Genomic DNA, 12,884 nt, shown 5'->3' with positions numbered 1-12,884 from the left:
CGTTCCCGTGGTGGTTCTCTTTCTTAATATGTGACATTGGGCTAGTTATTTAACTTTAAATCTAAGATGGAGATAAAAGAGTAACGTTCTATGAGAGTGGTTTAAGAAAAAATAAGTTAGTACAACAGTTAAAGTGCTTAGTAAAAGTTTGGCTGTAAAGCCAAAGAATTGCGTGAGAGTATTTGTTGCTGGCAGAACATCAGGCGGCAAAGCCAGTCCACACTTGGCAATGTGGCGCTGGAGTTTAGAGTAATAGTTAGTGATGGCGATAAGAGTTATTTTCCTGCAGGCAGTAGTGGTAGTAAAAGTTAGTTGAAATGAAAAAGTGATAATCAAGAAGACAGAAAAGTGCAAAGGCCAGAACGTGAGGAAATACCCCCCCCCCCCCCATTTCCAGGGCCATTTCAGGTTGTCAGTGTTTTTCCTTACAAATTAACAGGGTCATCAGTTTCCGTAATTGCTTCTAAAAAGTGATTTATGGTGAGCTGTACCATAACAAAAGAAGTTTAACTAGTTGATAATTTGTACCATTTGTAACATACTTCATTTACATAATGAAAATTTGCCTTGGGTACATTTGATAAATATCAGTAATTAAGAAATAAGGTAGAAATTTGGTTTGGGTGGTCATTGTGTTAACAGGAGTGTTGCTACCAGGCACTGAAGCCTCCCTTTTCTGATCCCATCACTTTAAAGGAAAAATGCTCTTTAAGCACATGTAATTTCATGAGTCATTGCTAGGTTTGATGATAGTGGTGAGATTGGTTTTCACACTCTTGGTCTTTCAGGTTGAAATATAGCTTATTTGTAGTCTGACTTAAAAGTAAAAAGCCAAGATCTTAGATAGAAGGTAGTAGAAATGGAGAAAGTTGCGCTTGGTATTTATTTAGTAGTGTTTTGTATGGAAGTTTGGCAAAGTTGTCTGATGTAAAGAGCACATGTAGAAAGTTAGTGATATAATAAGAGTGCTTTGAATTTTTATAGCACTTTCCAGTGTAAACCCTTTATGTCACATTTGGTCCTTGCAAAAGAATTCTGTATGGTTAATGTTTATTCTGATATATAAGTCGGGACAAGCATTTGCTGTGTTCCAAACATTGTAATGGCTTCCCATTGCCCTCTGAGGAAAAGCCAGACTTGCTTAGGATACTTGAGTTGCCCTATAGAACCTTGTCCCAGATGCTCGTTTTCCCTTTTCTGACTTTATTTTCCACTACTCTTCTCTGCTTCCCTTCTGTCACTTGGTGGCATCAGATATACTTGGCTTTCTTACTGTTCATTCAACAGGCTGGCATGTTTCTACCTCAGGGCCTTTACTTATGCTGCTCCTTTTTTTTTTTACCCCAGATATCTATAGGGCTTTCTCCCTCAGTTCTTTCATGTCTTTGTCCAAGTGTTATCTTTTTCAGTGAGATCATCTTTGATCATTCTTTGAAACCTCTTGCATTATTTTCCTCCTTAACACTCATCACCATCTGACACAGTGTGTTTTAAAATTTCGGTTATTCGTTCTGTATGTTTCTATGTTCATTTCTGTATATTCTCCCCATTAGAATGTAAGCTTCATGATGGCAAGGATTTGTTCACTGCTGTTTGCCTGATACCTAGAATAGTGCCACAATATGTGCTAAATGATTGAATTGTACACATAAGCAAATGGAAGTTCAGACAACTAAAGTAACTTATTCAGGCTTGTATCTATAATAAGCCTCCAGTCTTCTATCGTCAGAGTTCACAATTTTTCACTAAAATACTCCACCCCACCTTTTAAAAAATACTAATTCTCATTTTAACTGGTTAATTCTATTAATTCTATATTATTCATTTAATTCTAATTTTTAACTAGAACCTAATTCTAATTTTTATTTATTTTATTATTATTACTTTATGAAATAAAGTGAGCTCTTATCACCTTAATGAATGTCCTTCGAGTCATAATTTCACCTTTGACACTTTAACAGTCTGCATACAGTTAGAGCAGGCATTCATTCTCCTTTCACTATCATTCTCAAAAAAGACCAATATTTTGTCAATTGCAGAAAGAAGCAAACATTCACAAATTGTCCTGTTTGTTTTTTAAAGCTAGTAAATAATTTTACCTGTATTATCAGTCCTTTATAGATTAACGATGGTTAGACTTTTCTCACCCTGCTTGGTTTGTGCATTTCACAGTAGGAAGCCATTAAAATCTGGCCTTTTGTATATAGTTTTTTAAAGGCTAAAAGGGCACAAAAGGGGAGGTAAATGAATTTGCTAATTGTTCTGTTCTGCCACTTTGAACCTTTTAGAAAATCTTGACATAATTTCCCCCCCGGAACACTTTATGAACTGAGATGTGTATTAAAATTAGCTACAGTGATGGGTTAAGTCAAAAGAAGCTTTTCCTTGGCATCATGCACTCTCACTACAAACAGCCCTTTATGATGCGCAAGACAAAACTCAATCTCTCCTCTTTTCTGAGCATTGTATTCTTTGGTGATTGTGGTTTTTTTCCCCTTTAATTCTAGAAAGAACCAAAATAGTAAGATCTGTACTGAATTAGCATAATGTAATGTAGTTCATAGGCTCTCAAACTAGAAAATCATTTTTTGGGATATGATTGAACATTTTTTGAAGTCATTGGGAAATCTTTGTTGATGCTGGGTATGGTGAAGGTAGTTTGCAGAAATAACTACATATATATTACATAGTTCACAGAAAGGACTAATACCCTTTATTCTGCCTGGAAATCTTCTAACCAGCAGTTTTACTTAGCTCTAAAGTGATTTATAGGTGACCTTCATTATCACAGATGCCCAACAGTATTTGTTCATACCTCTTTTATGGATAACATTCTGCTTGAAGTCTGGTTGTTTGTGTATTTGTCTTATCTCTACTACAGATTGCTGAGTCTTCAAGAATAAGGACAGAGCCTACTCATGTCTGTATCTCTCACAGGGCTAGTGCTTTACAGGTACTAGGTGCTTAATAAAATGTTTAAATGAATTCATTAGGAGGAGAATAGCCTTCTGAATTGAAAATGTCAAATTATAAATTAGATGCAGTGGAATTTGTATTGTTTTATCTTAACTTGAAACTTTTGCAAGTTAGTAATTCAAATGTATTGTAGATTACATTTCCCACATTCCTGCTCTGCCATCCCCCCCAGGTACCCTTTCATCTTTCCAACCAACCATCAGGGAGCCTAGTCTATTAAAATTTTTGATCAGTCAGACCACATATTCCTTGACAAGAGAGGAGAGTTCCTTTTTTGAATTTTCCCTTTACATTTTAGAATTTGGGGAATTGTTATCCTTATCATAGAACATTTACTGTTTATCAGATGGCAGTTCAGGAGCACGTATACTCCCACGTGATTGTGCCCCATGTGTAAAATATAAGGGAAACCAACAAATACTTCCCTCCGTTTTCTTGCCTGCAAACTGGGGCATTTACTTTCCAGAACCCTTGTGAGTATGAAATGAGATAAAGTATGTTAACGTGGCCTGGTCAAAGTGTCTTTCTATGTCAGACGACATAGTTTATTATTCAAACTTGGGCTTTGCTCAAGTATATAGTAGTCTCTTTTTTTTTAATAGTTTGATCGAGATCTTTTAAAAGCAACTTCATTAATCACAGAAGAAATAAAGCCAGACAAGAGTTTGCTAAAACAAAGAATCAGAAATTTTGGGAAGATCCACTCTTTACCATCGTGTAACTAAAGTGTAGTCACAGATTGGCTTAGCTGGACGTGCTTATTGCCTTATGAGTTTTTCCTCTCCTCTGTGTCTGGGCTGGCTGGCTGAAGGCCGGCGTCACCAGCTGATTATTCGTAGTTTCTCTGGTACCCACATCACCACTTCGGAGAGAGAGCCCTCCTCAGGTCTGGGGTTCTGTGTTTCATGCAGCTCCCCGTTCTTGGCTGTTCAGTCGCCCTTGCCTCTGTTTCTTCTGGGCACTTGCTCCCTCCTCATTGTTTTTGTTACCACATGCTTGTGATTCGAGGGTCTTATGTAGACTGACAGCATCAGAAACTGTGAAGATGGAGTGTTTGCCTGGGTGTTAGCCAGTTCCCCAAACTGAGTTTCTGTGATCGTGATGCAGTCAGGTTTGGCGCTGGGTCACTAGGTCGCCTCGCTGGTCCCTTTTTCCACACTGGGCAGACATCCAGGTTTTCCTTCCTTTGCAGACTAGGATGAGTGTGGTAGCTGAGCCTGTGGGGCTCAACGGGGTTGGTACCCTGAGTCTGCCCGCTCTTGCCTGCTCCCCAGGTGCTCTTTCATCTTTCCTACTCAACCAGGCTTTTAGAAATTGAGGCCTCAATGATACAGGAATAACAGATACGTATCACATAAATATATCCTCTTATGTCTGCCTGTGTCTGACATTGGGATCTCTCTCACCCTGTCTTCCACTAAGCTTAGCTGTGTCATGCAGTCTGTAGGGAAGGAGAGAAGGTGGCAGTGCAGCATTGAGTGCTTCAGGTCCGTCCCCAAGCCAGGCTGATTGCCTGGGGCCTGGGCTGTGCTGTCTTTCTTCATCCTGCCGGCATCAGAGCAAACCTTCCTGGGGCTCCAGCCTCCATTTCTTCCCCAGATTCTGCACATACACCCCCCCCCCCACCGCCAGTAGTATACAGGTTCAAGAGGGGCCATGTCAAGGCACTAGGATTGTTGGATACGTGATTGAGTGTAAGGGATTGGTTTGCAGAACAAGTTGTTGAGTTTAGCTTTCAGCTGTTGCCTAGATTTTGTTCTGCTTCACATTTGCATCACTCTGTGCCTTCTAGCTCATCATGTTTGCTTCGAACAGAGCAGCATAATTTTTTTTTATTGTGGTAAAATATACATAATATTTACCACTTTAACCATTTTTAAGTGTATGATTTGGCGACATTAAGTCCATTTGCATCGTTATTCAGCCATTACCCCACCATCCAACTCTAGAACTTTCTGTCATCACAGACTGAAACTCTGTACCCATTGAACACTAATCCCCCTATCACCCCGCCCCCAACCCCTAGTCTATTCTGTTCTACTTTCTGCCTCATATAAGTGGAATCTACAGTATATGTCTGGTTTATTTCACTTAGAGAACAGCACAGTTTTGTAACTTATATTTTCAAGATTTAAGTTCTTTAAAAGAGTGTGAAGTTAAAAAATGTTTGAAAACCACTGACTCTTTCTGAATTGTAACCTTTCTCACCGTTCAGCCTAGCTTCTTGGATCCCTCCCTGGGACATTCACTTGCTAACTTCTGGTTTGCCCCTCAGTCTCTAGAACATTAAACACAGGGGCTTATTGAGTGGATGAAGCTAAGAAACAGGAGGCCAGACTGATTCCTGAAGTCACTCATGCATTGCTTTGGTGGGATTGTGGACAATATGTGATTTCTCTTGAGGCCACAGCTACATTTGGGAGGATTTTGCTAGTGCTGGGGGTCGGTTTGAGAGTGTCTTGGAGTAAATATTCTGATATCAGCAGCCCCAGGAAGCTTCTCTGAGAGCCTGGTTTTCCCTGAAGACTTGGTTTCCTGAGAGCTGCATGCCGCATGGTGTCGGATTCTGGTGCTGCATGCTTTTCAGTACAGAGCAAGAGTGTAATTTGATTTTGAGTTTTGGGTTGCTGGGCGGGGACATACACTTTTGTTTTAATGGAGAACATGAATGGGACATTTGCCCCTTTCCCCCGTGTACCTAGTTGAATGGATTTCAAATAAGAAATTTCCTTAGGTTTAATGAAATTTTTCTGGAAAGAGCAGTCCAGTGTCCTTTTAGAGTCTTGAGTTGGGGAATAGGAATCTAGGTGCAGTCACTGGCATGGTTGTCAAAGCCTCGTTTTGCTGATGTTAGTAACTCAATATTCAGGAACAGTCAGGGGCGGAAAGGGTGTCAGAAGTCATTAAGTTCAGCCTTTAAGCCTCAGTGTTCTTACCTCGAGGGTCATTAGGAAATTCTGAGATGCTAGGTGCAAAGCATTTAGCATTGCGGGGATATATATAATAGATGTTCAGTAAAGATGTCAGAATGGTAACTGTTAATAATAAATGGAGTGTGTCCAAAAGAGAAGGATCAGGATGGTAAGTGGATGAGAACCAGGATCTGGGGATGGTTAGCACAGAGGAAAAACAATTTAGAAGGGCAAGCATGATACGTGTCATTAACTCTGGAGAACTGTCAAGTAGTAGAAGAATTGGATTTTTTATGTGTCTTATTGGTGCTAAGAACAAAAAGTTACTGTGGAGAGATTATAGCTCCAAAGTAATGGGAATTTTCTAGTACTTAGAAGAACATTCAAACTAAATAGGCCACGTTGAGATTTAGAACAGATTCTTAGATTCCTCATGGTTAATGACACAAGTACCTTAATTACAGGTAGCATTCATCCCCATTTTACAGATGGCCTTTGACAGCAGGAACTATATTGTCCACAAGGCATTCCACAGGCAGCTGGCCACCTTCCAGGTTCTTCTTTTACATGAATGAAAATAAAATTTTTTCAAACACCAGATTTGTGTCTCTGCTGCTATACAACTTGTGCCGAGTAATATATGCATCTAACTTGCTTTAAAATGTTTATTTTTTTTTCTTGAAAAATACTAGTCATATCTAAAATGTCCTTGCCCCATTTTTTTGTTCTTTATCTCATGGATCGTTGTAAAATGCTTACATTCAGTGTCAGCATATTAGTTGTAACCTTTTATTGCTATTGATATCTATAAGTACGTTAAGTAAATCTTCATTTTGCTGACCTCTTTGAGGATGCATGGCATCAGCAGATTCTCTCTTTCACTGGACAGGTGAGAGATTAGCAGGATCAAGTCAATTTTTTCCCTTTTTGCTTTGTTTTCTCCAGAGCAGCAAGATTCATTGTCTAGCAAGGGGAAACTGTGTTAAAAGGCAGAATTTGTCTTCCAGTTAATGGTTTAAAGAGTGAATGTAAATTATGGAGCTTGTTTGCACAATGTCTGTTAGGTACTACTCTAGGGGAATTCTTTTGTAAAAAGCTGTTTAAGCGAGACAATCATTTTGACTTCACCAGATTAATAGCACAATAATTAATAGCACAAGGCCTTTTCAGTATAAAAATTGGCTTATAGATAATTTGAGATGGCAGTTTCCTCTTCCTTTCCAAGATCAGTAAGTAAGGCTGCTTTGCCAGACCTATTTCCATTTTTAGCGAAAGAAAGAGCTTTCTGTGTACTCACACGATAGTTCCTGAGGCCATTCGTTAACCTGCTGTCCACTCGAGGGAGGTCATGGGGGTCTGAGTGGCCCCGGAATAACCATCTCAGTCCTGCCAGATGTGGGAAGTTGCGGGAGGCCCACAAGGCGTGGAGTCTTTCCACTGTAGCTGCGGATTACTTCCCAGAAAGGGCAAGTGGATGTGGATGGTGGGGATGGGATGACTCTTTTCCCGTATTTTATTCTTTTGTCATCCTTCTGACTATTTTCCCCCTCTGTGCTTTGTAGGAAACTGAGTCTCTCGAAGAATCGACAGATGAGTCTGAGGTAAGATGGTGGTTCGGGAGCCTGAGGATTTCTGGCTCACCATGGTATCTCGTTCTGCCTTATTAAATGAGACATTGCTGAGGATTGGGGGGTGAGGTAAAATAGGGCCATGGGTGATTGAGCCTTGGGGAAGAACGTGACAGTTGTCTTTAAAAATATTAAATGGATTGACTTAAACAGGAAAAGGAATGCTTTCTCCTGATCTTGAGTAGTAGTTTAACCCAAAGTCTGTTGGCAATGGGAACTTTGATGCAGAGTTTTACAGACTAATTTTGACACTTAAAAAAAAAAAATCTATATTTTAGGGGCCCCTGGATGGCTCAGTTGGTTCAGCATCTGACTTGATTTCGGCTCAGGTCGTCCTCTCAGGGCTGTGAGATGTAACCCCAAGTTGGGCTCCCCACTGGGTGTGGAGCTTGTATGATTCTCTCTCCCTATGCCCCTCTCCCCTCCCCCACTCTTGCGTGGGCTCTCTTTCAAAAATCAGTCAGTCAATCAGTCTGTTTTAAAACAACCACTGTAGGTTTTCTAATATTTATTCTTTCTTCATTCTTTTAATGAATATGCCATGTTCACTGATGTAATTTCTTTTTTTTTTTAAGATTTTATTTATTTATTTGACACAGAGAGATCACAAGCAGGCAGAGAGAGAGGAGGAAGCAGGCTCCCCGCTGAGCAGAGAGCCCGATGCGGGGCTCGATCCCAGGACCCTGAGATCATGACCTGAGCCGAAGGCAGCGGCTTAACCCACTGAGCCACCCAGGCGCCCCTGATGTAATTTCTAAATCATGGAAATTATAGTTTATTTCATAAAATAAGAAGGAAAGTACCTGAAAAACTGTTAAGGAGCTAAGTTGTGCTAAAGGTTATATTTTAAGGAGAATAAATATATAAAAAAATTTATGTATCTATAAATGTATAATATATATTTATAAAGGTATATTTATAAGTATATAATAAATATAAATACATATTTATAAAAATAGATTTTTAAAAAAAATTTTAAATATTTTATTTATTTATTTGACAGACAGAGATCACAAGTAGGCAGAGAGACAGGCAGAGAGAGAGGAGGAAGCAGGCTCCCCGCTGATTAGAGATCCTAATGCGGGGCTCAATCCCAGGACCTTGGGATCATGACCTGAGCCAAAGGCAGAGGCTTTAACCCACTGAGCCATCCAGGCGCCCCCAAAATAAAAATTTTTTAAAAATTTTCAAGACTATGCATAAGATATAAATTTAAGTATAACACTAGTGAGCTACCAATTTTATGGGTGGACTATTAATAATAATTACATTTTTTCCTTTTAATATTTTATTTAGCTCAGAGGAATGAAACAATATCTATGATAACCTGCTGGAAATTCACACCAATGTGACTGTAACCAATAGAGTCTATACACTTAGGTTGATGCTGCATACAGTTATTATATGGATTTTGTTTGTTTGTTCAGGGAAAAGGTGGGTTTAAACGTATTCTTCTAAAGAACATCTTATATGTTATGCTACTGTGCATTTGCAGTTTGGCTGTAGAGCCATGATTCCTAATATCTGTACTGCTGAGGATCTCTCATCCTCTCTTTGGGGCTCCTGATAAGGCACTACAGAATTTGCTTATAGATACGGTATAATACTTGTTGATTTTTTTTTTTTTTTAATAGAGAGAGATCACAAATAGGCAGAGAAAGAGGGGGAGCAGGCTTCCCACTGAGCAGAGAGCCTAATGCAGGCCTCGATCCTAGAATCCTGAGATCCTGACCTGAGCCAAAGGCAGAGGTTCAACCCACTGAACCACCCAGGTGCCCCAATACTTGTTGATTTTTAATAAAATCCTGAAAAGCAATTTAGCTTCCCATTCTCATTTTTGGAGATTTCCGGTTAACCATATTCTCAGAAACACTGGTATAGAATTCTGCAGTGTTGGAGCCCTGTCCAAGAATATCATTTCAGAGGATGTTGGCAGCCACCTAAATAAATCTTTCCACACATCCTTCAGATACTAAACGGATCCACAGGGAGAGCAAACAAAACACACATAACTCATCCCTCCAACGTAATCAGGAAACAGGGTGTGCTGTAAACTTCAGTGTAAGTGGGGGAATACATATCCAAAACCAGCAGAGCCAGCTCCGGATTGAGTCGAGCTGAGTCCAGTGGAGGCGAGTTGGAGATGAAGAGACTGTAGCTGAGTCCCAGCAGGAGTGGTTTCATGCAAAAGTGTCCCCTCCCCCAGGAGGGAAACGGCCCCACCCTGAGTGGGCAGTCCTGAGAACAGGTCTGACAACTGCTGGATCTGAGCACTGGCTGTTCGGGAATTTAAATGAGGGGGCTTGACAGGGTGTGGGACCGGAGGGGACGGTGTTGGGATGAGGCTGGTCCTGGAGAGAGAGGGGAGGCATCCCTTGAAAGCATGGTGGTGACATTATAGGAAGGGGGGGAAATTAAAGGTACGAAGCGGGAAATCAGGATACTTTCCTCCCCTCTCTCCCCCAGAAAAGGTACCACTTACTAAAGAAGATGCGCTTCATTTACCCGTGTAACTGAGAGACCTAGGAAACCATTCAGATAACCTCGTCCTCTTCATAGGAGCACCTCTTGTTGCTGTCCTGGCAATCTGAGACTCGTAAAATTGAAGAGGGATGGTGGGGAGCGTCCATTCAAAAAACTGTAGTACGGAGAGCAAGTGAAAACCAAACATTTTCAGCTGAAACAAGGAGCAGCGTAACACTCCACCTTAACTTGAATGTCTTTAAACAAGCATTTGCAGATAGAGAAAACGATCTTAAAACAGAACTTTTAAAACTCAGAATAGAAATGGACCAAAAACCAGGAAGGAAGGAAATAAGAGCTGACCACTTAGGAAAGACATAGAAGGAGAGGATCATTCTTGTAAGGTTGAGAAACTGAGACCCAAAAGGTAACCGGATCGTCTCATCTCAGACAGCTGGTTCACAGAAGTGAGTTCAAACTCAAGCCCCAGATCTGGGCTCTTTCCATCATTTTTCCTGCTGGCTCTGGTGTCTTCTGCATCGGCCCGGGACAGAGGGACTGTGGAGGCAGGCCTTGGCTTCCTGTCTCAGCCATACTTTGTACCTGCTCTGTGGCCTTGCACACAACCTCTCTGTTCCTCGATTCCTTCACGTGTGCCGTGTGGGTTGCCCTGAGGGTTAGATGAGATTGCTGTTTGCGAAGCATGTTGTGCGGTGCCTAGCACTTGGGAAGCCCTCCCCGAAAGCTAGTGATCCTCAGCTTGTATTTTAGAAGGAGCGCTGGTCTCCTCTTACAGCCTGGGGCTTCAGCTGCAGGGCTTGGGGAGACTCCCCGAGACTCTGGGACCCCGGGTGGTTACTCTCCCATCCGGGTTTTCGTGGGTTCATGGGCCAACAAAGGAGTCAGGCTGGTGATAGGCCAAGTTTGGGCTTTTTAGTATGGTGAGTTGGTTTATAATCCAGTCTTTGGAGCTGTTTGTTCTGGGTGTCTCAATTTGAATCACTTTCCAGATCCTTGCTCGAGATTGTAAGACACTGTTCTGTTGCCAAAAAATCTTTATTTTTCCTTTTCTCCTCTTCCTCTATCGCCCCACTAGGTTTTGTACTGTCAGTTCCACTTTCACAGGGCATTTCCTTCATGTACTTCTCCCTCTTTATTCAAGTGCTCAGTTTCCATTTCTGCAAACAACAATGTTTAGTGTTTTCAACCATGAATTGTAGCAGTTTATCTGTTTTCCTTATGAAAGCCACATTTCTTATAGACTGGGCCTTTATACTGAGAAGACCCTAGCGTTAGGTTTTTCTGAAACTCTTATTTTTAAAGTTTAAATGTAATTTTAATTAAAAAATTTTTAATTGTGGTAAAATATACATATTTTATACATATAAAATATACATAACATATACATAACAAGAATTGCCATCTTGGGGCACTTGAGTGACTCAGTTAGGCCTCTGACTCTTGATTTTGGCTCAGGTCATGATCTCAGGGTCATGAGATCAAGCCCCTCTTTAGGCTCACGCTCAGTGTGGAGTCTGTCTGAAGTTCTCTCTCTCCCTCTGCCAGCGCTTGAGCTCTCTAAATAAATAAATAAATAAATAAATAAAATCTTTAAAAAACTTGCCATCTTAACCACTTTTAAGTATATAATTTAGCATTGTTAAGTACATGCACATTGCTGAGCAGCCTACCTCCAGAACTTGTTTATCTTACAAAACAGAAATTCTGTGCCATCAAATTACAACTCCCTATTCCTCCACCAGCCTCTGGCAATCACCCTTCTACTTTCTCTGTCTGAATTTGACTGCTCTAGAAACCTTATATAAGTGGAATCATGCAGTATTGGTCTTTTGGGAACTGGTTTATTTCATTTAGCAGCATGCCCTTAAGGTTCATCCATTTTGTCACATAAGTCAGAATTGCCTCTTTTTTTAAGGTTGAATAATATTCCATGGTATGTCCATACCACATTTTACGTGTTCACCCACTGATGGACACTTGAGTGGCATTTATCTTTTGGCTTTTATGAGCAGTGTTACAATGAACATGAGTTTAAAAGTATCTCTTTGAGACATTTTGCTTTTAATTCTTCTGAATATGTACCCAAAAGTGGAATTGCTGGATCACATGGTAATTCTATTTTTAATTTTTTGAGGAACCACTATACCATTTTCTCATTTTCCATAGAGACTGCACCACTCTATGTTCCCAGCAGGAAGGCACGGGGGTTCTAATTTCTCCACATCCACGCCAACACTTGTTTTTTCTTCTTCTTCTTTTTTTTATAGTAGCCGTCCTGACAGTTATGAGGTGATATTGTGGTTTTCATTCATTTTCCTAATGATTAAGTGATATCAAACATCTCTGCATAAACTTTTTGGCCATTTATATATTTTCTTTGAAGAAATGTCTGTTCAAGTTCTTTGCCCATTTTCAAATTGTGGTTTTGGTTTTTGTTCTTGAATTGAGGAGTTCTTTATATATTCTGGATGTTATTCTGTATCAGATAAAAATGGATGAGTGGATGGATGGATGGATGGATAGAAAAGGATAGAGATATACATATTGTATTTATATATAATTCAACAACCTGTGAATAGAAGAGATGGATAGATGTATTGACATATAGATACAGATCTACAGAGTTGTGATTTAACTATGTCTCTATAAAGAATATAAATAATGTAATATATAAAAAATATAGGGGTGCCTGGGTGGCTCAGTGGGTTAAGCCTCTGCCTTTGGCTCAGGTTATGATCCCAGTGTCCTGGGATCAAGCCCCGCTTCCGGCTCTCTGCTCAGCAGGGAGCCTGCTTCTCCCTCTCTCTCTCTCTCTCTGCCTTCTTGTGATCTCTTTCTCTGTCAGATAAATAAATACAATCTTTAAAAAAAGAAAAAAATATAT

At 40.2% G+C, this 12,884-nt stretch overlaps 1 protein-coding gene across 1 annotated transcript in view; it reads left to right on the top strand.

Annotated features, from left to right (window-relative positions):
* The window catches only part of LOC111156994 (VPS41, HOPS complex subunit), a 175,697-nt gene that overhangs the window by 588 nt on the left and 162,225 nt on the right, over positions 1-12,884 (top strand). The window contains exon 2 of the mRNA XM_022518194.1: positions 7,451-7,489. Coding sequence (XP_022373902.1) covers positions 7,451-7,489 — 39 coding nt within the window. The remainder of the gene's footprint in view (positions 1-7,450; positions 7,490-12,884) is intronic.

Source organism: Enhydra lutris, unplaced genomic scaffold (genome assembly GCF_002288905.1).
Source record: "Enhydra lutris kenyoni isolate GAN:26980312 unplaced genomic scaffold, ASM228890v2 scaffoldscaffold51, whole genome shotgun sequence".
Classification (NCBI taxonomy): Eukaryota; Metazoa; Chordata; class Mammalia; order Carnivora; family Mustelidae; genus Enhydra; species Enhydra lutris.
This window is presented reverse-complemented; position numbering and strand designations above follow the sequence as displayed.